Source organism: Neoarius graeffei, chromosome 25 (genome assembly GCF_027579695.1).
Source record: "Neoarius graeffei isolate fNeoGra1 chromosome 25, fNeoGra1.pri, whole genome shotgun sequence".
Taxonomy (NCBI): Eukaryota; Metazoa; Chordata; class Actinopteri; order Siluriformes; family Ariidae; genus Neoarius; species Neoarius graeffei.
The window spans coordinates 3,815,631-3,842,567 of NC_083593.1; the positions used below are offsets into that span (position 1 = coordinate 3,815,631).

A 26,937-nucleotide genomic window follows, 5' to 3' on the forward strand; every position below is an offset into this window, starting at 1 on the left:
TGTTCAATCATCAGGCATTTATTTTTTCTTTTTCTATTCCATATTGGGAGAAAGATGAAAGTTTCTCTCTCTCTGTCTGTCTTTCTCTCTCTCTCTCTCTGTCTCCCTCTCTCTCTCTGTCTCTCTCTTGCTTTCTCTCTCTCTCTGTCTCCCTCTCTCTCTTTGTCTCTCTCTCTCTGTCTCTCTCTTGCTTTCTGTCTCTCTCTCTCTGTCTCCTTCTCTCTCTTTGTCTCTCTCTGTCTCTCTCTGTGTCTGTCTCTCTCTCTCTCTCTCTGAGGGTGTTTCCACACTGAGTGATGATTATTAAGTGGGTCAGGATGAAGGGATGTAGCACTATTTTTATCAAGAAACCATTTTCACCACACACACACACACACACACCATGGGTGAGGAGATTCCCTCAGCATCTCAAATAACAAAGCAAAAAATTGAAATCCCTTTTTACACACACACACACACACACACACACACACACACACACACACACACACACACACTTGTCTCCTGATGACTGCAGCATTCTGTTATACACAACTACACAATACACTCATACAGAAAGATACTGTATATACAGTTGTATGCAAAAGTTTGTGCACCCCTGCCCATCTCTCATTCTCTCTCATTATCTGTAGCCGCTTTATCCTGTTCTACAGGGTCGCAGGCAAGCTGGAGCCTATCCCAGCTGACTACGGGCGAAAGGCGGGGTTCACCCTGGACAAGTCGCCAGGTCATCATAGGGCTGACACATAGACACAGACAACCATTCACACTCACATTCACACCTACGCTCAATTTAGAGTCACCAGTTAACCTAACCTGCATGTCTTTGGACTGTGGGGGAAACCGGAGCACCCGGAGGAAACCCACGCGGACACGGGGAGAACATGCAAACTCCACACAGAAAGGCCCTCGCCGGCCACGGGGCTCGAACCCGGACCTTCTTGCTGTGAGGCGACAGTGCTAACCACTACACCACCGTGCCGCCCACCCCTGCCCATATTACATAAATACAACCACTGCACCAAATGAGATTTTCAAAAATAACTTTTCTTCTGTATTTCATCATCTTAAAAATTTGAACAAATAGTATCGTAGTAATTGTATTATGTGCAAAAGTTTAGACACCAGAATAAGTCGGTTAGTGAGTAACTCCTCCTTTGTCAGATCCCATGCTTTTGTCGCCAGCTTCAAGTCTTTCTATTCTTTTCTCTGTGCATGAAGATTTCAGCACCATGGACAACTCTACCCCTGCTCTCATTTCTCATCATCAGGCATTTAACACACGGTGTGGCTCCTCCTCCTCCTCCTCCTCCTCATCATCATCATCATCACCACAAAGTTTCTTTCAGACATCATCCATCTCCATTACAGACAAATTTCAAATATAACACCAGAATTAAATCGTTTTAAAAACTGAATGTTTCTTATCCAAAATTCTGCCTTGAGACTTTAGGCCACGCCCCTTGTCTCAGTCTGACGCTAACCCGTGAGTGACATCACTAACGCTACAGGCCGTGACTTACAGAGGTGTAGAGGTAGCCTTCACTGTTCATGCCCAGGTACAGCCCCGTCTTCGCCCCCTGAATGGCCACGATCCTCAGACCCACAGGAATCAAGTTGAACTGAGCTGAAACACACACACACACACACACACACACACATTTATTTATTAAAAACCACAAATCATCTCTTTCCTCTTCATCTGATCAATAAAACATTACATAAACAAATCTGATGGAAACTGAGCTGCGACAAATCCCGTCTCACACTCAACGATCCTCCTCCTCCTCCTGAGATACGAGATGGTGTTCAAAATCATTTCTAACTTTCTCGCCCAGCTATTCTCGGAGGTGAAATGACCTGAACATCATTTCTCTAACAGGAAATCATTTTTAAAAATCACATTCAAAATAAATATTTCCTAGAGTACATAAACTGGCATGTTTTATTCATGTATTTCACAAAATACTTTTTATCAAGTGATATTTAACAGTTATTCCACGAAATCGAGTCGTACATGAGCTGATAGCCGACGAGGTGCATAGCACCGAGTTGTCTAGAATCCATGTATGATGAGATTGAGTAGAATAACTGTTTTATTCTATTCAAATTCACTGGATTTTGAGAAACAGAGCATTTTAATTTTTATTTTTTGCAAATTTGATAAATTAAAACTTTATACAAAATGTCCAGGGCGGCACGGTAGTGTAGTGGTTAGCGCTGTCGCCTCACAGCAAGAAGGTCCGGGTTCGAGCCCCGTGGCCGGCGAGGGCCTTTCTGTGCGGAGTTTGCATGTTCTCCCCGTGTCCACGTGGGTTTCCTCCGGGTGCTCCGGTTTCCCCCACAGTCCAAAGACATGCAGGTTAGGTTAACTGGTGACTCTAAATTGAGCGTAGGTGTGAATGTGAGTGTGAATGGTTGTCTGTGTCTATGTGTCAGCCCTGTGATGACCTGGTGACTTGTCCAGGGTGTACCCCGCCTTTCGCCCGTAGTCAGCTGGGATAGGATCCAGCTTGCCTGCGACCCTGTAGAACAGGATAAGCGGTGATGGATGATGGACGGACAGACAAAATGTCCGACAAAATAATTTCCGCTTAGAATGTAAACAAACCAGTGAAATGGCAGGAGCAATTTGTGAAAAATGCGATAATAATAATGATTCTTGAAAAATAAAAAAGATACATTCTTACCATCAAATACTTTTATTCCATATTTTGTTGCTTTTTTGTATTTTTTAGGGTTTTGTTTTTGAGTAGAGTTTTTATTTCGTTCTCGATTGGTTCAGTAACACTCTCCAGTTGGCGGTTGGGAAACCAACTTAAACCAAATTACCACCACCGACTGGGCTGGAGTGTGGAACAGGAGATATGGGGGGAGGAGAGACTATATTCTTTTATCTATTTCTGTTTCTTTTAAACACTTGATAACAAAGTGATATATCTGACTTGATGCGCTTCGCCATTTTGTTTTTCTCTACTCATGGTATATGAGCTGATATCCTAGAAGTAAAGTAACCAATCAGAGCACGCGATTGCTCATATATCCAGTGAATGGGGATAGAATAATAGTTAAATATTATGCCAACTAGGCTTATAGTGTGTGTGTGTGTGTTTGTGTGAGAGAGAGAGAGAGAGAGAGAGAGAGAGAGAATGAATGGTGAGGTGTAAAACACTTGGCACGTTTACACACGAACTCACGCACGGATGCAAGCAAGCGAGTGGTGAGAGTTCCAGCTCTGAGCTCTCAAATTGATTATTAGTAAATAGCACACTAAAAGGGCGGAGACATGGAGAGAATACAGGTGGAGACAGAGGAAGAATATGGGCGGAGACAGAGAGAACGCAGGCGGAGAGAACACAGATGGAGAGAACACAGGCGGAGAGAACACAGATGGAGAGAACACAGATGGAGAGAACACAGGCGGAGAGAACACAGGCGGAGAGAACACAGATGGAGAGAACACAGATGGAGAGAACACAGATGGAGAGAGTGTTTCAAGTGTTTAACGTGAATAAAAATTTCTGCACAACATGAGCTCGTCTGTTTCAGTGTGTTCGCCTTGAGTATGAGCTCGTCAGGTAAAATCACCTGCATTAGCAAAGGTACAGTTTGGTAACATCTGCTGATGTTGAATCACATTCAGTTGCACCAATGACACCTAACCAACTCGTGAATAACACCTTTTCACACCTTTAACACCTTTCACACTTTAGTATGGAGCTGTTAGCCCATGAGGAATATTAGCCTGTTTAGCATTAGCTGTGATCTGTGTCCCTGTGTCCACATCAGCACAGACTAAACGTCTCAGTATTTCGTATTGATTTCGTATTTGAACGATGTGAACAAACTTATTTCCTCAGATCTTTTTAAGACTAAATAAAGTTAAAGTATAAATTGAATAAATAGATGAACTGGTAAATATGTAAATGAATGAATATACAACTAAGTATTAAATTAAAAAATTAACAAGATTAATAATAGATGGGTAGGTATGTGGAGGAATGTAAAAGAAATATGTCGATAATTGAGTGAATTTTTTTTCACACAAATAGAAATACATAGAATAAATAGATGTCAATATTTAACAGGATTAGATTAAAAAACAAATAAATAAACTAATTGTCATGTTACCTGGAAATCCATCCTGAAAATCTGTACAGTTTATCTGCTTAACTGCATTTGATTCTTTACACACACACACACACACACACACACACTTACAGAAGGAGCTGCTCTCGTCCCTTGTGCCGTCCATGGTTCCATCTGGCTGCATCTGGAGGTAAAAGCCATGCTGACTGTACAGGCGTGTGACAATCCCTTTTAGCTGAGGCTCTGTGAAACACACACACACACACTCACAAAATGAAAAGATTAAAGGACATTAATCTTTAAAGGACCTTAAAGGTGCAGTCAGTGATTTTATCCATTACTGACAGGCAGTTAGACATGTGATTGACAAGTGAATAGACACACCTCCTCATCCTGATTGGTCGGATATTGATGGTCCAATACAAGTTTAATTTATTTACAGTCAGGGGCCTCAGAGAGAAGGAGAGAAGCTTCATCAAGTATTACTCATTTAAACATCACTGACCGCACCTTTAAACCCACACCGGTGTGGCTGTGAGCCTGCTGTCGTTACTCCCCGAGCAAGAAGAAGTTCAGGTTCCACGCTATAAAAGATGGATTAGTGTCGGGAGAGTGTTTGTGACTGAGGGAACAAGAGAAGAACAGAGTCTGAATGTTTTATGAGCTGCGTCCCTCAGGACTGTTATGTGTTCGTTCGCGAAATCAAAGAGGAAAAAACAGAGGCGTGACCATTCGTCCTCTCGCTTTATCTTCTGAAATGTCGGTCTGAGTGTGAACACTGACCCTCACGCTGAACACTGCTGAGCCCTGGTTCTGATTGGTGTTGATTAATTTTCTATAACAGCAGCTCTGGCAGTAGCGCAGCTGCAGATCACAGGTTTATATTAACATACTTTTCTAATACATTGTCGTTTCTATAGCAACAGCTGGTTCACAGGGACATGTTCAGTGGATATGGTGAAGTTTCAGTAAGGGGAGGAGGCGGGGTCTATATGTCTAAGTCCGTCTGTCCTAAAGAAGGAGGTGTGGCCTCTGTGTGTGTGTGTGTGTGTGTGTGTGTGTGTGTGTGTGTGTGTGTGTGTGTGTGTGTGAGTTCTAAAGAAGGAGGTGTGACCTATGTTTGTCTGTCCTAAAGAGAAGGAGTTGTGGCGTGTGTGTGTGTGTGAGTTCTAAAGAAGGAGACGTGGCCTGTGTGTGTGTGTGTGTGTGTGTGTGTGTGTGTGTGTGTGTGTGTGTGTGTGTGTGTGTTCTAAAGGATATGTAGCCTGTGTGTGTCAGTTCTAAAGAAGGAGGAATGGCTTGTGTGTGTGTGTGTGTGTGTGTACTATTTCTGTTCCTCCATCCTGATGTCGGCGCCATTAGGCCTCATGAATTACAGGCACTAATGAGTCATTATTCTCTCACACACCAGCGAGTGAAGCAAATTATTTGTATGGCTCGTGTTTATCGAGACTCATTTTGTACTCAGAGGAGGGAGGCGATGAGCGAGAGGGAGTGAGAGCGTGACAGGAGGAGGACTGCAGAGAGCCGCATAGCAATTGGGGAAATGGGGAAGAGAAAAAAGAAGGAAAAGATACCAGAGAGAGAAGAAGAGCAGAAATAATCAGTTTCTGGAATGAAAGCAGTCGAGTTGAGAGAGAGAGAGAGAGAGAGAGAGAGAGAGAGAGAGAGAGAGAGATTAGTGATTGTACAATTTTCTGGCCACAAGCTTCAGAATCATGAAGTTATAATCTCATTAAAGAGCCACATTTCTGTGTACGCACATACATGCAACAGAGACTTTTATTTTACTTTTATTTTTATTTTAAATTTGTCGTATTTTATGCCAGAAAATGTTTTTATATTAAAACATTGGAATAAATATTATTGTCTTGAATGAACTATCTATATATATATTTTTTTTCTAAAATGTTCCACCAAAAGAGTGTCTTCACAGTGAAATAAATATTTCTGTTCTAATTTCATACAAAAATAGACTTGAGAAAATTAAAATAATTAAATTAGATAAAAATTAGAGACAAATGATAGAATCCCCAAAGAACCTTTTCATCGATACATTTGCCAAATATCAAGAAAGATAGCTTGTTAAATAAATAAATAAATAAATTCAAATACAAAAAATACTACTATTGTACGACTATGAAGAGCTGCTGTTCTAGAAAATCCATTAACATTCTTCTGAGTAATCAGAACTGAGCAACAGACACAGCTGGGGTGGAAATATATCAGGGAAATTCCATCATTTCTCAATCACTCATAATTGCAGTAATTCTGTCTTTACATGCATTCGCAGAGGAACGTGGGCAGCTGATCACCTGCGTTCGATATAAAGGGAAAATTTGTGGACGTTTGATTTTTCATGTAACTGTTCCTTTAAAGCGCACCGCAGTAACCCGAGGTTGACCCTCAATGACAGATGGACGTTCGGCGCGATCGATTGACGTTCCACACATTAACCTTGACTGTTCTGCATTCTTGTCTTGTGTGTGTGTGTGTGTGTGTGTAAAGCGCTGCGGCTCCGTCTCGCTGTATCTGGATTAGAGAGCGGTGTAATTACGGGCTCCACGCCACTGAGCAGCCGAGGGCATTTCTCACTCCGCCGTCGGAGCCGAGCTCTGAGACACAGGGCTTCCCTCAGTGTGGATTAACTCCATCCAGCTTCCCACCAATCCCTGCTCTCCATCTGTTTACTGCTTCACTCGTTTAATCTCCCACTCTCTCCAACATGTCCATCATGATCACAAGCCGGAAAATCCACCCAAACGCTGCAGAAGATATGATCAGTCTGCCCTGGTGGGATGGTGGTGTTTATGTGGACGGTTTGGAGGAAATGGCACCTGAAGATCAAAAGCCACATGACTGTTTACACGGGGAAAGTTTCCCTGATTCAGAGTCGGGATACACACCTGCTCACGGAGGGGTTTACACCATTAGAATCATCAACGTGGAGTTTATGCTTCCAAATTTGGCAAATTAAACACTCACTCATCTGTAAATGGCTTTAAACGCAAACACTCCCCTTTAAATGCCTTTTAATCCAAACAGTCTCCTTTAAGCACAAACACCACATGAAAGCAGATACGCAGAGCCATGGCCTCACTTTTGCTTATAAATGCCTTGAGACTTCAAGAATGGCACAGGAATAGTTTTAAGCGTTAACAATAAATGTAATATCGTAATTTTTATGATTAAAGTGATTTATATAAGTAGCGGTCTGAGTGAATGACCTTGACGTCCTTAACGTCACAGCAGGAAGTCTATCGGTCTCCTCGCCATTTCCGCTATACTAAAACACAGATCTGACGGCAACCCAGATCCTCCATTTTGAGCTAATTTATCACCATGACACGTAGATGTGTTTTTGGCTGGTGCAGCAACATGACAGAAGGTGGATTTACATTGCATTCATGGCCCAAGAATGTTCAAACTGCAAAGATTTGGAAGCATTTTGCGAGAAGTTCACGGGCACGTTGGGTGCCTACGAAGTGGTCTCTCCTCTGCTCTGCACATTTTACTGAAGACTCATATGAGACCTCTGATCTGTTGAGGAGCGTTGGCTGTAAGCCTGTATTGAAAGAGGGTGCAGAACCAACAATTCAAGGAAAAGAAAACTACAAGAAAAGGAAAGTATTTACAACCCTGATTCCAAAAAAGTTGGGACAAAGTACAAATTGTAAATAAAAACGGAATGCAATGATGTGGAAGTTTCAAAATTCCATATTGTATTCAGAATAGAACATAGATGACATATCAAATGTTTAAACTGAGAAAATGTATCATTTAAAGAGAAAAATTAGGTGATTTTAAATTTCATGGCAACAACACATCTCAAAAAAGTTGGGACAAGGCCATGTTTACCACTGTGAGACATCCCCTTTTCTCTTTACAACAGTCTGTAAACGTCTGGGGACTGAGGAGACAAGTTGCTCAAGTTTAGGGATAGGAATGTTAACCCATTCTTGTCTAATGTAGGATTCTAGTTGTTCAACTGTCTTAGGTCTTTTTTGTCGTACCTTCCGTTTTATGATGCGCCAAATGTTTTCTATGGGTGAAAGATCTGGACTGCAGGCTGGCCAGTTCAGTACCCGGACCCTTCTTCTACGCAGCCATGATGCTGTAATTGATGCAGTATGTGGTTTGGCATTGTCATGTTGGAAAATGCAAGGTCTTCCCTGAAAGAGACGTCGTCTGGATGGGAGCATATGTTGCTCTAGAACCTGGATATACCTTTCAGCATTGATGGTGTCTTTCCAGATGTGTAAGCTGCCCGTGCCACACGCACTAATGCAACCCCGTACCATCAGAGATGCAGGCTTCTGAACTGAGCGCCGATAACAACTTGGGTCGTCCTTCTCCTTTTTAGTCCGAATGACACGGCGTCCCTGATTTCCATAAAGAACTTCAAATTTTGATTCGTCTGACCACAGAACAGTTTTCCACTTTGCCACAGTCCATTTTAAATGAGCCTTGGCCCAGAGAAGACGTCTGCGCTTCTGGATCATGTTTAGATACGGCTTCTTCTTTGAACTATAGAGTTTTAGCTGGCAACGGCGGATGGCACGATGAGTTGTGTTCACAGATAATGTTCTCTGGAAATATTCCTGAGCCCATTTTGTGATTTCCAATACAGAAGCATGCCTGTATGTGATGCAGTGCCGTCTAAGGGCCCGAAGATCACGGGCACCCAGTATGGTTTTCCAGCCTTGACCCTTACGCACAGAGATTCTTCCAGATTCTCTGAATCTTTTGATGATATTATGCACTGTAGATGATGATGTGTCCAAACTCTTTGCAATTTTACACTGTCGAACTCCTTTCTGATATTGCTCCACTTTTTGTCGGCGCAGAATTAGGGGGATTGGTGATCCTCTTCCCATCTTTACTTCTGAGAGCCGCTGCCACTCCAAGATGCTCTTTTTATACCCAGTCATGTTAATGACCGGCGGCACGGTGGTGTAGTGGTTAGCGCTGTCGCCTCACAGCAAGAAGGTCCTGGGTTCGAGCCCCGGGGCCGGCAAGGGCCTTTCTGTGTGGAGTTTGCATGTTCTCCCCGTGTCTGCGTGGGTTTCCTCTGGGTGCTCCGGTTTCCCCCACAGTCCAAAGACATGCAGGTTAGGTTAACTGGTGACTCTAAATTGAGCGTAGGTGTGAATGTGAGTGTGAATGGTTGTCTGTGTCTATGTGTCAGCCCTGTGATGACCTGGCGACTTGTCCAGGGTGTACCCCGCCTTTCGCCCGTAGTCAGCTGGGATAGGCTCCAGCTTGCCTGCGACCCTGTAGAAGGATAAAGCGGCTAGAGATAATGAGATGAGATGTTAATGACCTATTGCCAATTGACCTAATGAGTTGCAATTTGGTCCTCCAGCTGTTCCTTTTTTGGACCTTTAACTTTTCCAGCCTCTTATTGCCCCTGTCCCAACTTTTTTGAGATGTGTTGCTTTCATGAAATTTCAAATAAGCCAATATTTGGCATGAAATTTCAAAATGTCTCACTTTCGACATTTGATATGTTGTCTATGTTCTATTGTGAATACAATATCAGTTTTTGAGATTTGTAAATGATTGCATTCTATTTTTATTTACAATTTGTACTTTGTCCCAACTTTTTTGGAATCGGGGTTGTATTTTATTTATTTATTTTTTTAAAACACAAAGTTCAGTTGCACCAGTCCTCCCGGAGTGAGCTGAGGATTGTTGCTAAAACCCGGGATGGAATGGGACGTGACATATCGCTCGGTGCAGTGACCTCCCCGCAGTTGTTGCTAAAACCGGTGACATCTCGTTTCGTCCCGGGTTTTAGTGATTGCCTGAGCCAAGCAGTAATGGCGGAATACACAGTATGGAGAGAATGAGTGGAGCAGCTGTCTGATTTCGAAACTGGATATCGCTGCCATCTTGCCCTTACATGGAAGAAGTGAATGAATGGAGAACTGAACGAACAACTGAAAGTCAGATTGTTTCAAAACAGTCGGCCACAAGATCGTCCTTCAAGAAGGGAGAACGCAGACGGGTTACGCGCCGACTTTCATTTGGATACAAAAGAACAAAAACAACTCGTTGTTTCCCTGCGTTTAGATTAATCCATGTAACTTGTATTGTGTGTTTAAGTTAGTGGTATAAGATTATTTAATTTGCTTCAGAATGTGATTGTCTCAGTTCATCTGATTATTTAATGAGCCTTTTACGTTTTATCAGTGAAAATGCATGCGTGTACATGTATGTTGCATAAGTTATAACACCCATTCTGTTTTAATGAGAGTCAACCCACAATCAGTGAAGTCAAATAAGTCTTAGTTGAGCAAGTCGGTAACGCTATTTCTTACTTTCACCATAAATTTTTATTTATGTGAGTTTGGTCAATAGCTGTAAAAGGCCTCGGCCTTAAAACTGGTTCCCGCTGTGACGTCACGCGCTCAGGGCTGGCCGGCTCAGCGGGGCAGCGCCAATCACAACTTTGCGGTCAATTTTAACTCTCAAAAATATATATTTTTATTCCCATTTATGCAGCATACAAGAGTCAGGGATGGAGATACTATCCACTCAGAAATGTATTTACAAATAAAGGCTCTGCGTATCTCCTTTAAAGGGGAATGTTTACATTTAATGGGGAGTATTTACATTTAAAGGGGGTACATAGGTAGGCGCCCAATGTGGCCGTGAACAACTCGCATAACGCATCCAAATCTTTGCAGTTTGAACATTCTTGGGCCATGAATGCAACGTAAATCCACCTTCTGTCGTATTGCTGCCGCAGCCAGCAACACATCTACGTGGCATGTCGATAAATTAGCTCAAAATGGAGGATCGGAGTTGCAGTCAGCTCTGTGTTTTAGTATAGCGGAAATGGCGATGAGACCGATAGACTTCCTGCTGTGACGTTACGGACGTCAAGGTCATTCACTCAGACCGCTACCTATATAAATCACTTTAATCATAAAAATTACGATATTAGATTTATTGTTAACGCTTAAAACTATTCCTGTGCCATTCTTAAGGTCTCAAGGCATTTATAAACGAAAGTGAGGCCTTGGCTCTGCGTATTTAAATGCCTTTAAACACAAACACTCGCTGTTAAACGCCTTTAAAATCAACACTCATGATGGTGTTTGTGTTCTGAGTAGTGTGGTTTGGGACACGCCCACAGTAACGAGCAATAACGGTTAAGCGTTATCAGTGATGAGCGCAATCCATTGAAGAAAACTCACTCATTCTTGTCCCCAAATTAGTGTTTCACACAGGGCTCCTCTGCAGAGAACAGACACATGATGAACTTCTATCAGGTGATTGTGGAAAAATATAAAAGCACCACTTTCTGAAAGCTCGAGTGCCACGTTTCTGTCAGTTTGTGTGTTTCCAGCGTTCAGTACCCGGGGCGTGGGACGCACAGGTGAACCCCTCGGAGTGAATAAAACATCCTCGTCACGTCATTCAGAGCTCTCAGGATGGTCCCTTGAAACCGGATTTCCCACCGGGAGTGGACTAGTCGTGGTGTGTGAACATTAGAGGAACACGTCGTTGTCTTTACACCATACGGAGTCGATCAGCTGAGACGTAGTGCTTCTTTAGTGAAGGAAGTCAAACTCGTTCCATTCCCGAATGTCTTTTTGTGAAAAGTTGTGTACAGTATGAATACGATGAATGATTTGGAACGGGTCCACTAAGAAGTCCACTAAGAAGATTGTCATTGTGTTTGTACACTCATGAATAAAGTGCATGTGTTTGGTCTGTGATGATGTTCGTGCTGCCTAAGTAGTGATCAGGACGTGTGGATTTAGGACATGTCCATGTTGGACTGATGGTGTAAGGTGAATAGTGAGCAGTGGGGTAATGATGGGAACACACTGCAGATATGTGATGCTGATGACAGGATGCAGCCTGTCTTGGTTTGGGACGCGTCCACAGGGCAATTCCATGTAAATGTCAACCTCACCATGCAAAATTAAAGCAACATGTAATACATCAAAACCACTCCCAGAGATCTCACCTAGGCCTGTATTTTACAGATGTGAATAAGTTGAACCAATTTGTAACCAACCTAATCTGTCACTGTCAGTCTTTCTTTCTTATAATGTAAAACCCAAGCTAAAATCAACTTTGATCATGTACAATTCTATATTATTGCCACAAGCCACAGAAATGTATGCTAAAATCCACAAAACAGCAAAACAATAGCCATCCTAAATATTATTTAAGAACTTTGATAGTTTTAGCTGATATTTAGAGAGTTTTTCAAAGGGTTATGGTGGTTAAATTGCTGATTTTCTAAACATATGCCATGTCTATTTCAGACGCATCACATCCATAACGGAATTTCGTCACATCCATAACGCTGACTTTTCCTTCTGAAACTCTGCATGAAATACAAAATATTTTAAACAAAGATTTTTTAATATTCACCTTGGACCCCTCTGTCAAATGGATATCTCCATTTCGACATTAGGTTTACAGTTTCACAGAGTTTGATAAAAATGTACAGTCACCCAAGAAAAGTGATACTTTTTCTGTCACATCCATAACGCATCTTTTATTGGCACTTTCTGGCATGCCCTAGATGTACTATGGGAATTGTTCTTGTTCTATCACTTCTCCAGTATGGTACAGCCTTAAAATATGCAACACCTGTTTAAATACTGGGAGACAATAAAACATGCACTGGGCCATTTGTTGCCATTTTGAGTTCAAGTGTCATGTCCATAACGCTGGAATTGCTCCACAGTGGACTGATGATGGGGATGGTGTTTGTTTAGTTCCCTCTGGGATTGAAAAGTTCTATATTGTTAGTAAGTCAATTCAAAGATGGCGGAAGCACCTTTCTGGACCTTCCAGTATTTCTGTCACCAATGCACCGAAGAGATTAGTTCTCATCTCCCGGATTACATCTGTCCACGGTATAAGTCTGACTTCATTGAGGAGAAAAGTACAGAGACTGGGTCCACATCCACACCGTCCACCGGTGATCAGAATCTTCATCTGTTTGAGAATGTGGACCCGACTCTGTTTACCTTGCCACACCTGTACAGCCAACTGGCTTTGGGCGTCTTCAGAGAAGCTTTGGCTCTCTGGATGGGCATGCCATCTGAGAACTGGCACGAGAGGGAGATGTCATCATGCCCGTCTGTGAATTTTATGAGGCTTGGAACTCATGACTGATGTCCAGTGTACCCATTAAAGGTCCAAAGAACCCTGAAAGAACGCCAGCTTCAGTACTCCATCAGAGAACTAGCTGGCATGGTAGCGTAAATTAGCACTGTAACAGCATCAGTGATCAGAAAGTGAAAGTTAATTCCAGAGTCAGTGATGTTTTAGTGTTAGATGATGATGATGATGATGATGATGATGATGACACAGTGTAGATGGTGCTGAAAACACGAGAGATGGTGACTGTGTGTTTGTGCGAAGATTAATGCTGAATGTGCAGAGCAGCGGTTTGAAGTGTAAACCAACACTGCAGTGTGTGTGTGTGTGTGTGTATCTGCCTGCTTTATTTTTCTGCCTCGTTTTCAGGACTCGATGTGTCGTGTTTTGTAAAGAAATGTCCTGCAACACGAGGCTCTGGGACGGCGGCCCACCGGTAACGAAACCTGGAACCGCCGCTGACGTCAACACACTCACAGAGCTCAGAGATTAGAAATGGAAATGTCTCTCTGTGTCTACTTATCTTAACCCCCCCACACACACACACACACGGATAGCGTCTCTCCGTATCTCCTCTCGTTAGATTCGAGGTCAAACTCAATCTGTCCTTGTCGCTTTTAATCAGACCGTCTATGAATTTCATTTCAGCCGAGACGATCTCGAGGTCTCCGCTGTCACGCTGCACTCGTGATTCCTTTAACGATTTGAGACAAAATGTTAAACGAGTGTTTCTGCAGAGTTTGTGTTTACTGCATGCCAAGGAATTAACCTTCAGCTCTTCTACATATATTTATCTCCGGAGTCTCTGTAAATTCTCCTCCTGTAGACACCACGATGTTCTCGTCCCACATTTTCGGTTAAAGCCTTAGTTAAAAAAATTCTCTTCTTTTATAAATGTGAGCTGTTTTATATCGCTGTTGTCTCTTTTTGAGGAACCTTTAAAAATGACAAGTAGAACCATATCAAAGGAGGCTTTTTGAGAAATAGTTCTGAAGAAAAGTGTTTTGGGGAACAAAGAACCCGATAAGTATTTCCCAATCAGAATGAGTTCCAAGAAGAACCTTTCACCTTTAATGTCTTAGAACCGAGTACCACATGTTAAACCTCCGACAGCTTCTAAGAAGAACCCGAGCAGGTGTTTGAAGTTTGTTACACACACACACACACACACACACTGGAGAAAAAATGCTTTGCTGATAAGTTTTTATTCCTTTTATACCACAGAAACGTACCAACTTTCTGAGGAACAACACGTCATACTTTGAGAGTACGTCGTGCGCATTCTGGCTGCTGCTTCTCACCGGAGCTTTTTTATTTTATTTTCTCTTTTTTATTTTAATTTTTTTTTCTTTTTTCTGTGTTTGATGTTTGTTTGAGTGTTTTGTCCGCCAGCTGTGGTGTAGCCCCCTCCTTTGTTTTTCTTTTTGTGTTTGTATAGTTTGATGTTTGTTCTTTGTTTGAATGTTTTGTCCGCCGGTTGTGGTGTTGTGCTTGACCCAGTTTTGGGCGTCGGTTCCCTCCAGGCCTTGGTTCGCTGTGGGTGATGCCTGTGCTCCCAGCTATGGACTGCAGTGAGCTCGTTGCTCATTTTAACATCGTGGTTGTCCAGCGCTCTGTGCTTTAGTGCTTGGCGTGATGTTCCGAGCAATTGTTGCTCGGTGGCGTCGCGGCAGCTGTGCAGGCGGTTTGGGACACACCAACGCTCTGCATGGCGGTGCTTCTGTGCTCGCTTTGTGGATCCATGGCGTGGTGTTCGAGCGATGTTGCTGGCGGCATCACGGCGGTGGTGCTGGAGATGTGGGACTGTGGCTGCTACACCACTGGAATGATATCCTGACCTCTATTTGGTGGACTTTTTTCTTTTCTTTTTTCTGCCTATTATTGTAAAGTGACCTTGGGTTTTGAGAAAGGTGCTATATAAATTGAACTTCTTCTTCTTATTATTATTATTATTATTATTATTATTATTATTATTATTATTATTATTATATACTTTTTATCTGTTTCTAGTTACATTTAATACGCAGGGAAACAAACAAGTTCCTGTTCTCACTTACGTTAAAGCAGCTGTAAAAATCCATTCCCTCACCAACCTTTCTTTCCTTCTTGTAGAATAAAACTGAGAAACCGAACACCGTATTAAAAAAAAAGTCAGAAAATGTTCCAGTTTCACCTCTGACTGTTAGAAAGCACTGACACTGGAGACTCCTTCCACAAATACAGAGAACTTCACCATGTCAACAACTCCAAACATGGTTTTAATCCGTCCCTGAGAACGAGCTGTTGCTATGGAAATGATAACGTATTAGCGAGGTGTATATATAGAACGAGCGAATGATTATAATCCGCAGCTGCATCATTATACACGCAGTTATATAATAATCTGTTCTCGTGTTTCATTTATTTGACATGATTCACTGGGCTTTCTCAAGCAAACACGTGTCAAAGACCCAAAAAACAATCATCGTTAATATTCATCAGCTCCGCTGTAATAATCGCAGCGTGACGGATCGTACATGGGGCACACAGGAGGCTGTTCTTTCATTCTTTCTTTTTATTTTTTTCCTCTTTAAAAAGCTGTGATGAATGTGGGTCGGTGAATCTCCTGGAAAGATTCTCACATGATCCTGATCAAAAATGTCCGTATTATTTTCATTTGAGTGAGAAAAGAAAAGAATTCACGTGTAATGGAAGATGAAGAGCAGATTTTCAAATCAATAAAATGTAAATTTATTGGTGTTTTTGGTGAAAACCGTCAGTCGAAGATGTTTTGTGCATAAAAGAATCTGGAAATCTGCTGGATTTGTTCGTACCGAGATTCTGATGGCGCATGAGCACAAAAAAACAAACAAACAAAACCTTCAGAAAGTCAAAGAAACTGGAACTCGGAACTACTTGATGGAACGTGAAAGAAAAAACAAGTTCATGTCTAAAATATTTAATATTGATGTTTAAAGTTATGACCAAAAGATAACGATGTTCTTCACGTGTAAACATTGACACAGTTTACGAATGTTGGATGATTTGGAAGGGAAAAAAAATCTACCGTCAATTAAAACAAAACTTCCCTGTAGTTGAGCACAAAGTTTTATGATTTAATTTAAGATTTTGTGTTGAAGTTTGTAAAGATGGAACAGAGACGTGCTGCACTGAGACAAAATTCACGAGCGTGGACACGACACACGACACGACAGAGTTCAGTTCATATTAAACGAGCCATTAAATATCCACAAATGCGTGTTTATTAACTAACTTTTGGTGATGTGTGATAAATGACAATAATTTTGCGTTTTTAATACTTTATACAGCTGATAACATTGCCTTTATTCACGTTGTGCTTTATTTACATAAATTTAAATGTAAATGTGTAAAAGTTTGAGTAAATAAATCACTGTGCAGTAGCTCGTGAATTAATGATCGATTTATACAAATGTTGAAGTTTGTGAAATAAAAGATTGAACCATAAAAGTCCTGTATATTTAATGTTGATGATGAAATCTGTTTTAAATCTGGATTTACAAAGAAATCAAATGAAAGTGAATTTCAGATATAAAATGCACAGCCGTTTATTTTTTTTAAATGTGTATTTTTCAGAATATCATTATTTGTATGTTCCAGGTGATCACAGCTTTATTTATTGTAAAAGCTCAGTATTGTATAATTTAATTATTATTTTTTATTTCCTCTACTCATTTTCACACAACCAGAGAGAGACATGGTCTGTCTCATACTCTGTCTCTCTCTCTCTCTGTCTGTAGGTTTTTCTGTTGGTGTCTTACACTCTGTGTGTGTGTGTGTGTGTGTGTGTGTGTGTGTGTGTTTCTCGCTCTGTCTGTCTCTGTGTGTGTGTGTGTCTCTCTCTCTCTCCCTGTCTCCCTCTCAGTAGGTTTTTCTGTTGCTGTCTCTCTCTCTCTCTGTCTCCCTCTCTCTGTTTGTCTCTCTATCTCTGTTTCTTTCTCTCTGTTTCACTCTCTCTGTCTCTCTCTTGCTATGTGTGTGTGTATGTGTTTTTCTGTCTCTCTGTTTCTCTCTCTCTCTGTTTCTCTCTCTCTGTTTCTCTCTCTCTCTGTCTCTCTCTCAGTTTCTCTTGCTCTCTGTCTCTCTCTCTCTCTCTCTGTTTCTCTCCCCCTCTGTCTCTCTCTCTCTGTTTCTTTCTCTCTCTCTGTCTCTCTCTCTGTTTCTCTCCCCCTCTCTGTCTCTCTCTCTCTCTGTTTCTCTCCCCTCTCTCTCTGTCTCTCTCTCTCTGTTTCTCTTTCTCTGTCTCTCCCCCTCTCTCTGTTTCTCTGTCTGTCTGTTTCTCTCTCTCTCTCTCTCTCTCTCTGTTTCTTTCTCTGTTTCTCTCCCTGTTTCTCTCTCTCTCTCTCTCTCTCTCGCTGTTTCTCTCTCTCTCTCTCTCTCTCTCTCTCTCTGATGAGGGTATCTTACACTGTGCAGTGTGATCAGATGTTGTTGACGAAGCAGAATAAAACGTGCGTCTTTAACGGTCAGCTTAATGCTATCCTCCTCCTCCGGGCCGAGTTGAGTGTGTCCTCGTGTCCTGAGCAGGACACACACACACACACACACTCTCACACACACACACTCACAGGAGGTTCACTTATCAGACATTTTCTCCAGGCTGAAACAGTCGTAATATAGTGATCAGTCAAAATTCGCCACCTATAATCATCATTTATTGACAAAAGTTAGCGGAGTTACTGTATTTACTTCCTGACTCACTCATTTATTTGCTTCCCTACTAACTAACTTACTGACTTATTGAGTTAGTTAACAAAATAACACTCGTGTAAACACAATCATGGCATAAAATATAAAATGACGAATAATATTTCTCCAGGAGTGGAATGTTGCCTTGGCTAAGAATTCTCCTTGCTGGCTCCATGTTTTTAGCTCGCGCTTTACTAAATCACCAGCATCAGTTCCACCGGTAATCCTTTACGGAAGCGTCTCTCACTCACTGATACTTGTCGGATCCAGCATGCCACTTCATTTTCTTCATGAACGCTTTTAAATAATGAGCTAACAAACGATAATACTGCTTTAGATCAGCGAGCTGCAGAAGGAGTGTGTATAAAACACTGTGTAAAGGTAACTCTCAACAAGATGCTACCACCACCATGCTTCACAGAGGGGATGATGTTCTCAGTGTCGAGTTTCCCACAAATGTAACACTTTGTGCCAGGGCAAAAAAAAAAAAAAAAACATTCGTTTTTGGGTCTCATCGGACCAGAGAACCCGTTTCCTGTACGTTTGATGGATCTCCTACACTTCAGCTGCCTGAAGAACCCTGAAGGAAGGATTCCTTTTTTTTAATGAGAGTATCAGAAAAGATTCAGACTGAATGTTCTCACTGCAGAAAAAAAGCTTCCTCTGGGGCACAAAACAACATTCTCGTGTTCTAGAGTTCAAGAGTTCTGATGTTTTCTTTCAGAATCTCCTTTCTCAGGTTCGAAAAACGTTTTTATCATCAACCATTTTAGGAAAAAATTCTCAAGCCAAGTGCTTTATAAACCTGCACTTGAAAGGTGTGTGTGTGTGTGTGTGTGTGTGTGTGTGTGTGTGTGTGTGTGTGTGTGTGTGTGTAAGGGGGTACAGGGAAAACAGAGAGCTCAGTTATTGATTAGTTGCCACACGTTAATGAGCAACATTGATCCACAGTGTGTGAGAGAGAATCTTAAAAATGCTGACGCAGCTGTAACCAGGGTTCCGTGTGTGTGTGTGTGTGTGTGTGTGTGTGTGTCCGTGCACTATTTTATCGTAGTAACAGTAGAAAAGCACAATGTTCTCAGTGGATATCATGGCAGTATTCGAAAACAGCACACACACACACACACACACACACACACACACACACACACACACGCAGAGATACATACACACAGCATTTCCGTCCTTCAGAAACGTTTGTTTATTTCAGTGTTTCTGCTCTGTAGGTTGTCAAATGAAATATGTATGTGTGTGTGTGTGTGTGTGTGTGTGTGTGTGTAATATGAGAGTGTGTGTTTCTTTCTCTCGCCAGTGGCAAGGTTACCTGTGACTTAAACATGAGCTGCCATTTCTAAATGACCTGAGTGTGTACTGTAGCATGGATTAAACATGTATGTAGGACACACACACACACACACACACACACACACACACAGGGAGCTATTATAGGTCTGAGTGTAATATTTCATGTCCCAGAGGACTTAAAGGTGAAAGAAACCCAGAATAGCACATACATGTGGGACACTTCAACACACACACACACACACACACACACACACACACTCCATATTAACCGAATTAAAGAAACAAATTCCTGAAGCATTTTGCCAATGTTAAAAAAAATAGTGTGTTAAATACCTCAATAAAAAAGTGCTCAAAAATTAATTTATAAACATTATTTCTAAAACAATTAAAGTGTTACATTTTTTTACGTATTTTTAAATCATAAAAATCATATTTAAACCTAACTAGCAATTTAATAGGTTTCATACTTGTACATGTAAATAATGTATGATGTTTGTATGATGGTATACATTTATTTCAGTAAGCCCCGCCTCCTCTCTCCACTCATTGGTTGTTATTCAGAAGATTGACTTTACATGAATCACATCGATTAAAAACCGACGGAACGATGATGTCACAAGGATAACGATGTACAGAGCTCACGATAGAGATCATTAATCTTAACGAATAGTCAATTAATATGTTAATTAAAGATAATCGATGATTCAGTGACCTTCAAACGGAACTCTCGTGTTCTGTGTTATTTCTCACGTGATGTGGAACCTGGTTTATTTTACAGAAAACTAAGTTGAAACCCTATAAAAAACAAACCTTATAGAACCGCAGTTTCATCTCCTCTTCGTGTCATGAATGTGTATAGAGACGTGATGTGTTACGAAGAAATATAAAGCTTGGAAGAAAAGAGCCGACATCGTTGGAGTCCCTGGAGAGTGTTTGTGAGTGACAGTGCTAATCTGCTAATCTGCTAATAGCTGATACGAACACGAAGCCTGGCATGTAGCGTCCATCAAACAAACCATTTTCACAAGTTCTTTTATATTTGTTAAAACATTTGAGCTCATTTTAAAGATGAATAAATCGTATTCTGGAGTAAACTAGTCATTGAGCCTCTGATCAGTGTATTGTTAGCTGGTAGCTCCTTCATCACCTGGCCCTGACTGCTCCACCACCTCGTCCTCTTCCTCAAACCTCCATCACATTACCACGTGGTCTATCTAAGAGTATTTGACTCTTCAAATGGAGAAAAAAATCTGTAACATTAACAATAAAACGCTAAAACCACGCAGAACAAGTCAACAATATTCACGATCATACATAGAAGTTATGACCTATAGTTTAACAGATTAAATACAATTTCTAAACATCTATTTAAAGTAGCATCGTCAGTCAACAGGCTGCTTGACTCGATGATGAAATAGTTTTGGAAGGACACTACGTTTACCTGTATGTTATAATCCGTGCGCAGAAAGGGAGGGCTGAGAGCAGGGCATTCAGCTGGTTGTAATCTGCATCCTCACCACTAGAGGCCAGTAGATCTGACATAGTGTCTCTTTTTTATTAAATAACATATTAATGAATTGGTATTAATAGCTAATAATTACTCAGTTAGTTGATGAGTTACTATATTACATCTTAATGACCACTAGATTAATTCTTCATCACATCGCTGTTAACTGAGCAACACTGAATTATTGACTCTGTGATAAATCCTTCCAGGTTACTTATTAAATCAATTATAGATAATCAATGATGTAATAAATGATTCATCAGCGACCTGTTACATGATTCTGCGATCTGCGATGCCACACAGGGAGCGGAAATGAGACAAAATTGTCTGGAAAGTCAACGTGTCCCTCAGATGTTCTGGTAACAAAGTCTCTGTGTGAATAAAATTTCTCTAAACGTGTTCGTCACGCTTTTCAACAACTTGATAGAAAAATTTACTTTCGAAATCATGAACTCATAAGAAAAAAATCAACGATGTTCAGATTACAAACAAACCCCGTTTAAACGTAGCATGTTGCTCGGCAACTGAAAAAACAATTGACACTAAGCCCAAAGCAGCTAAAATCTGAGGTGATTTAGCGAGCTAGCCACCACATATCTGTTAACGCATTTGTACAGATGAAAGAAAATGATCAGGAATGTTAACGTTTACCTCAGAAGTGTTGGAAAATTACTGAGAAGAGTCTCAGAATGACTCAGAAGTTACTACACAAGTTCCCGTGAAACATCAGCCAAACATGTAGCAGATCAGTCAAATCACAGATCTTCATTTATATGAGTGTGCTTATTTATTTCAACTCTCAAGTGGATGTGAAATCAAAATGGCTGCCCACAGCGTCTCCAGTAAACACAGCAGCATGTCTTACTTTAAACGAGTTACCGTATATACGTTTACTTTAGATTAATCAACATACAGACACGTTCAGAATTCAGGTTTGAGGAGGCAGATACACATTACTCAGCACAGTTAGCTGGCTAGCTGAGTTGCTAATAAAAAAATGAACACGGAGGCGTCCACATTCCATGTTTTTTTCGTGATTTTGTAGCTCGACATTGAAAAATGGTGTAGTTCTGAGTTCTGACACTGAAAAATGGTGTAGTTCTGAGTTCTGACATCGAAAAATGGTGTAGTTCTGAGTTCTGTAGCTCGACATTGAAAAATGGTGTAGTTTTGAGTTCTGACCCCCCAAATCTTGAAAGTTGAAAGCAGCATTTCTACGACAAATTTAAGTGAAACAGTGGACGGATTGACAAGCCACACCCCCAAGAGACAAACTACAAGTGACCCAAGTGGCTTGTCGGCTGGTAACATGAGCCTTTTCGGTTTAACAGTGAGACGGTTAAACAGTGAGACAGGTGTACCTGGTCTTTTGTCGGTTCTCCCTCTTCGTCCTCCACATAGTCGCACTTTCGAGATGAGAACGAGGATCTGTTTCTGGCACAGCGACTTGTTGCTCTTGGGGCACGGCCTGCGCTTGTTGGCGATTGGTCGGTTGGCCTGGTCGTCCTTCACCGCCCGTTTTTGTCTGATCAGAGAGCTGGCGAGAGCTGCCATCTTCCCCCCCTCTCAACTGTGGGAGGGGGGTTGGACTGAGGTTTTGACTGAGGTTCTGCGCTCGGTTACTCACTCCTGGTCCTGATGCAGGGTAAAGTGCTCGCTGGAGGTTTGAAGCCCCTCAAGGGTTCAGGGCTTTGTGTGAGCTTTGGTTTGGTTTTTTAACAAAACAAAATACTTGCAGAGGTAGAAGTGTTAAGTTCTGTTCGAGTGTCTCCTTGCTCTGGGTTTCCTCCTCATCGTTATCGTCGTTTGGTTTGGAACGAGTCCATTTTTAAATTTGTGAAATGCGTTAACGTTTCCATAAAAAAAAAGAGAAGAGATGAAGAGACCGAAGGAGTCCTAGTGATATCGACCCCGATCCCTGCCTGCCCTCCCCTCCCACCCCGCAAGTCTCAGCCCCGAAACCCAAAACAGTGACGAGGCTAAAGTTCACATACTCGTTAAAAAAGAAAAAATAGAGAAACAGAGATGTTCTCACCGCTGGAACGTGTCCCTTTCTCCTCGGATTATAAAGTTTTCTTCTGGAAGATCCTGAAGCAGAGGAATAATCTCAAAAAAATGATAGACTGGAGCGCAAATCCTGCGCGATCACAGGCACTTCGGCGTCAGCTGTCGGACGAATGAAGACAATGATGGAAGGATGGACAGAGAGAGATTTCCTTCCCGCCTCTTTTGGCAAGCTCTCTCACAGTCTCTCTCTCTCTCTCTCTCTCTCTCTGTCACCCAGCCCTACCTGTGTGTGTGTGTGTGTGTGTGTGTGTGTGTGTGTGTGTGTGTGTGTGTGTGTGTGTGTGTGTGTGTGAGTGACAGAGAGAGAGAGAGAGAATGAAACCACCAGTAAAGGTGACATTCATGAGAGAATGGAAAATGGAGGGAGGGAAAGAAAGAGCAATGGAGAGAGAGAGAAAGAGAGAGAGAGAGAGAGAGAGAGAGAGAGAGAGAGAAGAGAAATGCACCGAGCTCTACAAGAACACAAGCTACGATTCCACTCTCACTCTGTTACACTGTCCTTCACATGAGAGAGGGAGAGAGAGAGGGAGAGAGAGAGAGAGAGAGAGAGAGAGAGGAGTGTGTGAGGTGCCAGTGGTGACAGTTCTTCACTCGCCTCAGGAGAAACAGTAGAAGATGAGTCAGGCATTGCTGCCAAATTCAGGCACAGTGTTTTACACACACACACAGAGAGAGAGAGAGAGAGAGAGAGAGAGAGAGACTTTCAGGAATACACACACGTACATATAATAAGTTATAATAAAACATTAATAAACAGCTGCATCACATTCAGACAATAAATAGTTTCGACCTCTTCACTTTCCCTCTCTCACTCTGTTTCTCTCTCTTTCACTCTTTGTTTATCTCTCTCTCTCACTCTGCTTCTGTTTATCTCTCTCTTTTTCTCTCTCCCTCTGTTTCTCTCTCCCTCTGTCTCTCTCTCTCTCTCTGTATCTCTCACTGTTTATCTCTCTCTCTCTCTGTTTCTCTCTCTTTCGCTCTGTTTATCTTTCTCTCACTCTGTTTCTGTTTATCTCTCTCTCTTTCTCTCTCCCTCTGTCTCTCTCTCCCTGTATCTCTCTCACTGTTTATCTCTCTCTCTGTTTCTCTCTCTTTCACTCTTTGTTTATCTCTCTCTCACTCTGCTTCTGTTTATCTCTCTCTCTTTTTCTCTCTCCCTCTGTTTCTGTCTCTCTCACTGTTTATCTTTCTCTCTCTCTCTCTTTCTCTCCCCTGTTTTTCTCTCTCTCTGTCAAACACACTCTCCATCTTTTTCCCTCCTTTTTCATTTCTCTTGTCTTTCTCTTTATTCCTTGTTCTCTCCATTCATTATCTATAGCGCTTATCCTTCAGGGTTGCAGTGGAAGTTGGAGCGAATCCCAGCTGACTGCAGGTGAGAGGCGGGGTTCACCCTGGGCAGGTCGCCAATCTATCGCAAGACTTCCACAGAGACGAACAACCATCACACACACACACACACACACACACACACACACACACACAGTGCTTGGCCAAAAAAAAGTCACCATTTGGATTTAAATATCAAATACTTAAGAGCCGTGAAACACATGCATGTCGTCTCTCACACACTCTGAGCAGAAACCCCAGGCTCCTTTATCTGGATGAATTCATGAGGAGCATCGAGATGTGACTCAACTCGAGTATATTTTGGGACATAAATGTGCAAAAATGAAACATTTCTACTCCAGTTATTAGTGGTCAGAATTGCGAATTTGTCAAATATATTTGATAGAAAATCACAATTTCTGGTGTATTTTCATGAAACACTCTGTTTTTAGAAGAATGTTGGTCAAAGTTTCTGGTTGTTAGTAGATGGACATGAAAATGCTGAATTATTGTCTGTTTTTCATTCAAACCGACCAGTTACTAAGATCATTTCAGGTCAAAAACATTGCACTTGTGGTCAAATTTTGTAATTTATTCGCACTTTGTTGTGAAAACACCAGGTTTTTGTGTTTTTGTGTTTGTTTGTTTGTTTTTGCTGATTTTGATTAAAATCACTGAGTTACTGTGTTCTTCTCCACTCATGTGTGGTTTTTTTTTTTTTTTGAACAGAGAGGAGATTTTAGCGAGCCCTGCCCTCCGGTTACACTCCTCCAAATCCGACTCAATCCCTCTTTAGAGTCTCTCCGTCTCATTGCGTCGCCTTTTCCCTCGGAGGAATTAAGAGGAGGAAAAAAGTACTTGAATACGAAAGATTAATTTTACTGTTAATCTGTATAAAATGATGAGCAGTGTGTGTGTGTGTGTGTGTGTGTGTCAGAGTTAATCGAGTAAGTGAGGTTTCTTTCATCTGCATACTAAACACTGATGAATCCACAGAGAGGAAATACAGAACATCTCAGAGAGCTGAGTTCACACACACACACACACACACACACACACACACACACACACACACACACACACACACACAGAGCAGGCCTTTAGTGGTTTTTAATATCTTGGTTTTATTTTTTTAAAGCATTTAGTTCACAAAAATAAAACAAAGTTCTGTTCTCTGTTTGCTGAATCTGCTGTAATTCATCACGCCGCGTTTGAGAGCTTCACTATCTTTTGTCTCGGGGAAAATCTCACCGTTATCACGTTAGGAAAAGCTGCAAAGAGTCGTTTATTATTCCGGGGTTTGGAGCCTCAGTGCATGTGATTCATCTCCGCTTCACGCTGTACGTCTCGCTGTGCTTCACTCAAACTCACAGTAAATCAGCAGCGTGACACGAATCACAAAACCCTTCCTTATCGCTCAGTTCCCCGTCCACCTTCCGCTGTTCGCTGTTTGATCGGTGGGATTTTATTCATCAGTACGGTTCAGCAAAAACATTTCTCACACGCTCACTAACTCATGTACAACACGTCTTTGTTCAAAAAATAAAGGTTTTATTTTTTCAAATATATTTTTTAATGAAAACAACAAAACTTTTCCTAATTAACGGATTTTTAAAAAATAAAACATCAGATTATGAGTACATATTTGTTGAAACGCTAATTTCTGGCAACAATTTGATTAAGTTTTGCATATTTCCACAAAAATAGATTATTAGTCAATAATAGCGCCTGTTCCACACTCCAGCCCAGTCGGTGGCGGTAATGCACCTTTAAGTTGCTTTGCCAGCTGCCAAAAAAAAAAAAACCTAAAGAAGAAGAAGACAACCCCCCCCCCCCCCCCCCCAAAAAAAAGGAATAAAAGTGTTTAATTTCAAGAATTATTATTATCGCATTTTTTTTTTTTACAAATTGCTCCTGTCATTTCACCGGTTTGTTTACATTCTAAGCGGAAATTATTTTGCCGGACATTTTGTATAAAGTTATTATTTATCGAATTTGCAAAAAATAATAATAATAAAAATGCTCTGTTTCTCAAACTCCAGTGAATGTGGATAGAATAAAACAGTTATTTCGCTCAGTCTCATTGTACACGGATTATTGCCGACTATCAGCTCATATACGGCTCGATTTTGTGGAATAACTGTTAAATATTAGAAGATAATAACGCACAAAGGAGACACACAAATGGGTTCTTAGTTGATGCTTGTTCCGGTTTATTATGATATTGTTTTGCTAAAATGTTAGGAATATTTTTAGCAAAACTGCCTGGTCAATAGTATATTTTTAGCAGAAATTTAAAGTTATTAAATTTTGGTGAAACTTCACAGTTTCTTTAATTATTTTTGTAAAAAACAAACAAAAAGCATTGGGTTATTAATATATTTGGTTGAGATTCCAGATTATATTCTAGACATCAAGTATAATGTGAAGTATAAAGTAAGCAAAAGCCTCCTGGTTATGAACACATTTCTCACTAAAAATGTTTTATTAATAATAATCTATAGCGCCTTTCTCACACCCAAGGTTGCTTTACAGTTCCAAAAAAAAAAAGTCAGGATGTAATTCCACCAATCCTACAGTCCCACCAAAAGGCGCACAAAAGTATGTCCCACACCACCTGCACAGCCACTGCAACATGACTGGGCAACATCCCTCGGAACACCACGCCAAGCACAGAAACACCGCTGCACAGAGCGCTGGACAACCCCGATGTTAAAAAAAAAAAAAAACGAGCTCACTGCAGTCCATAGCGAGGAGCACAGGCATCATCCATGGCGGACCAAGGCCTGAAGGAAACCGAC

General features: G+C 41.3%; 1 protein-coding gene across 1 annotated transcript in view; it reads right to left on the reverse strand.

The window, feature by feature from the left end:
• fgf11b (fibroblast growth factor 11b) overlaps nt 1-22,589 on the reverse strand; it is a 30,599-nt gene extending 8,010 nt beyond the window's left edge. The window contains 3 exon segments of the mRNA XM_060909216.1: nt 1,524-1,627; nt 4,222-4,332; nt 22,105-22,589. Coding sequence (XP_060765199.1) covers nt 1,524-1,627; nt 4,222-4,332; nt 22,105-22,297 — 408 coding nt within the window. The 5' untranslated portion in view covers nt 22,298-22,589.
• Between the last annotated feature and the right edge of the window lie 4,348 nt (nt 22,590-26,937).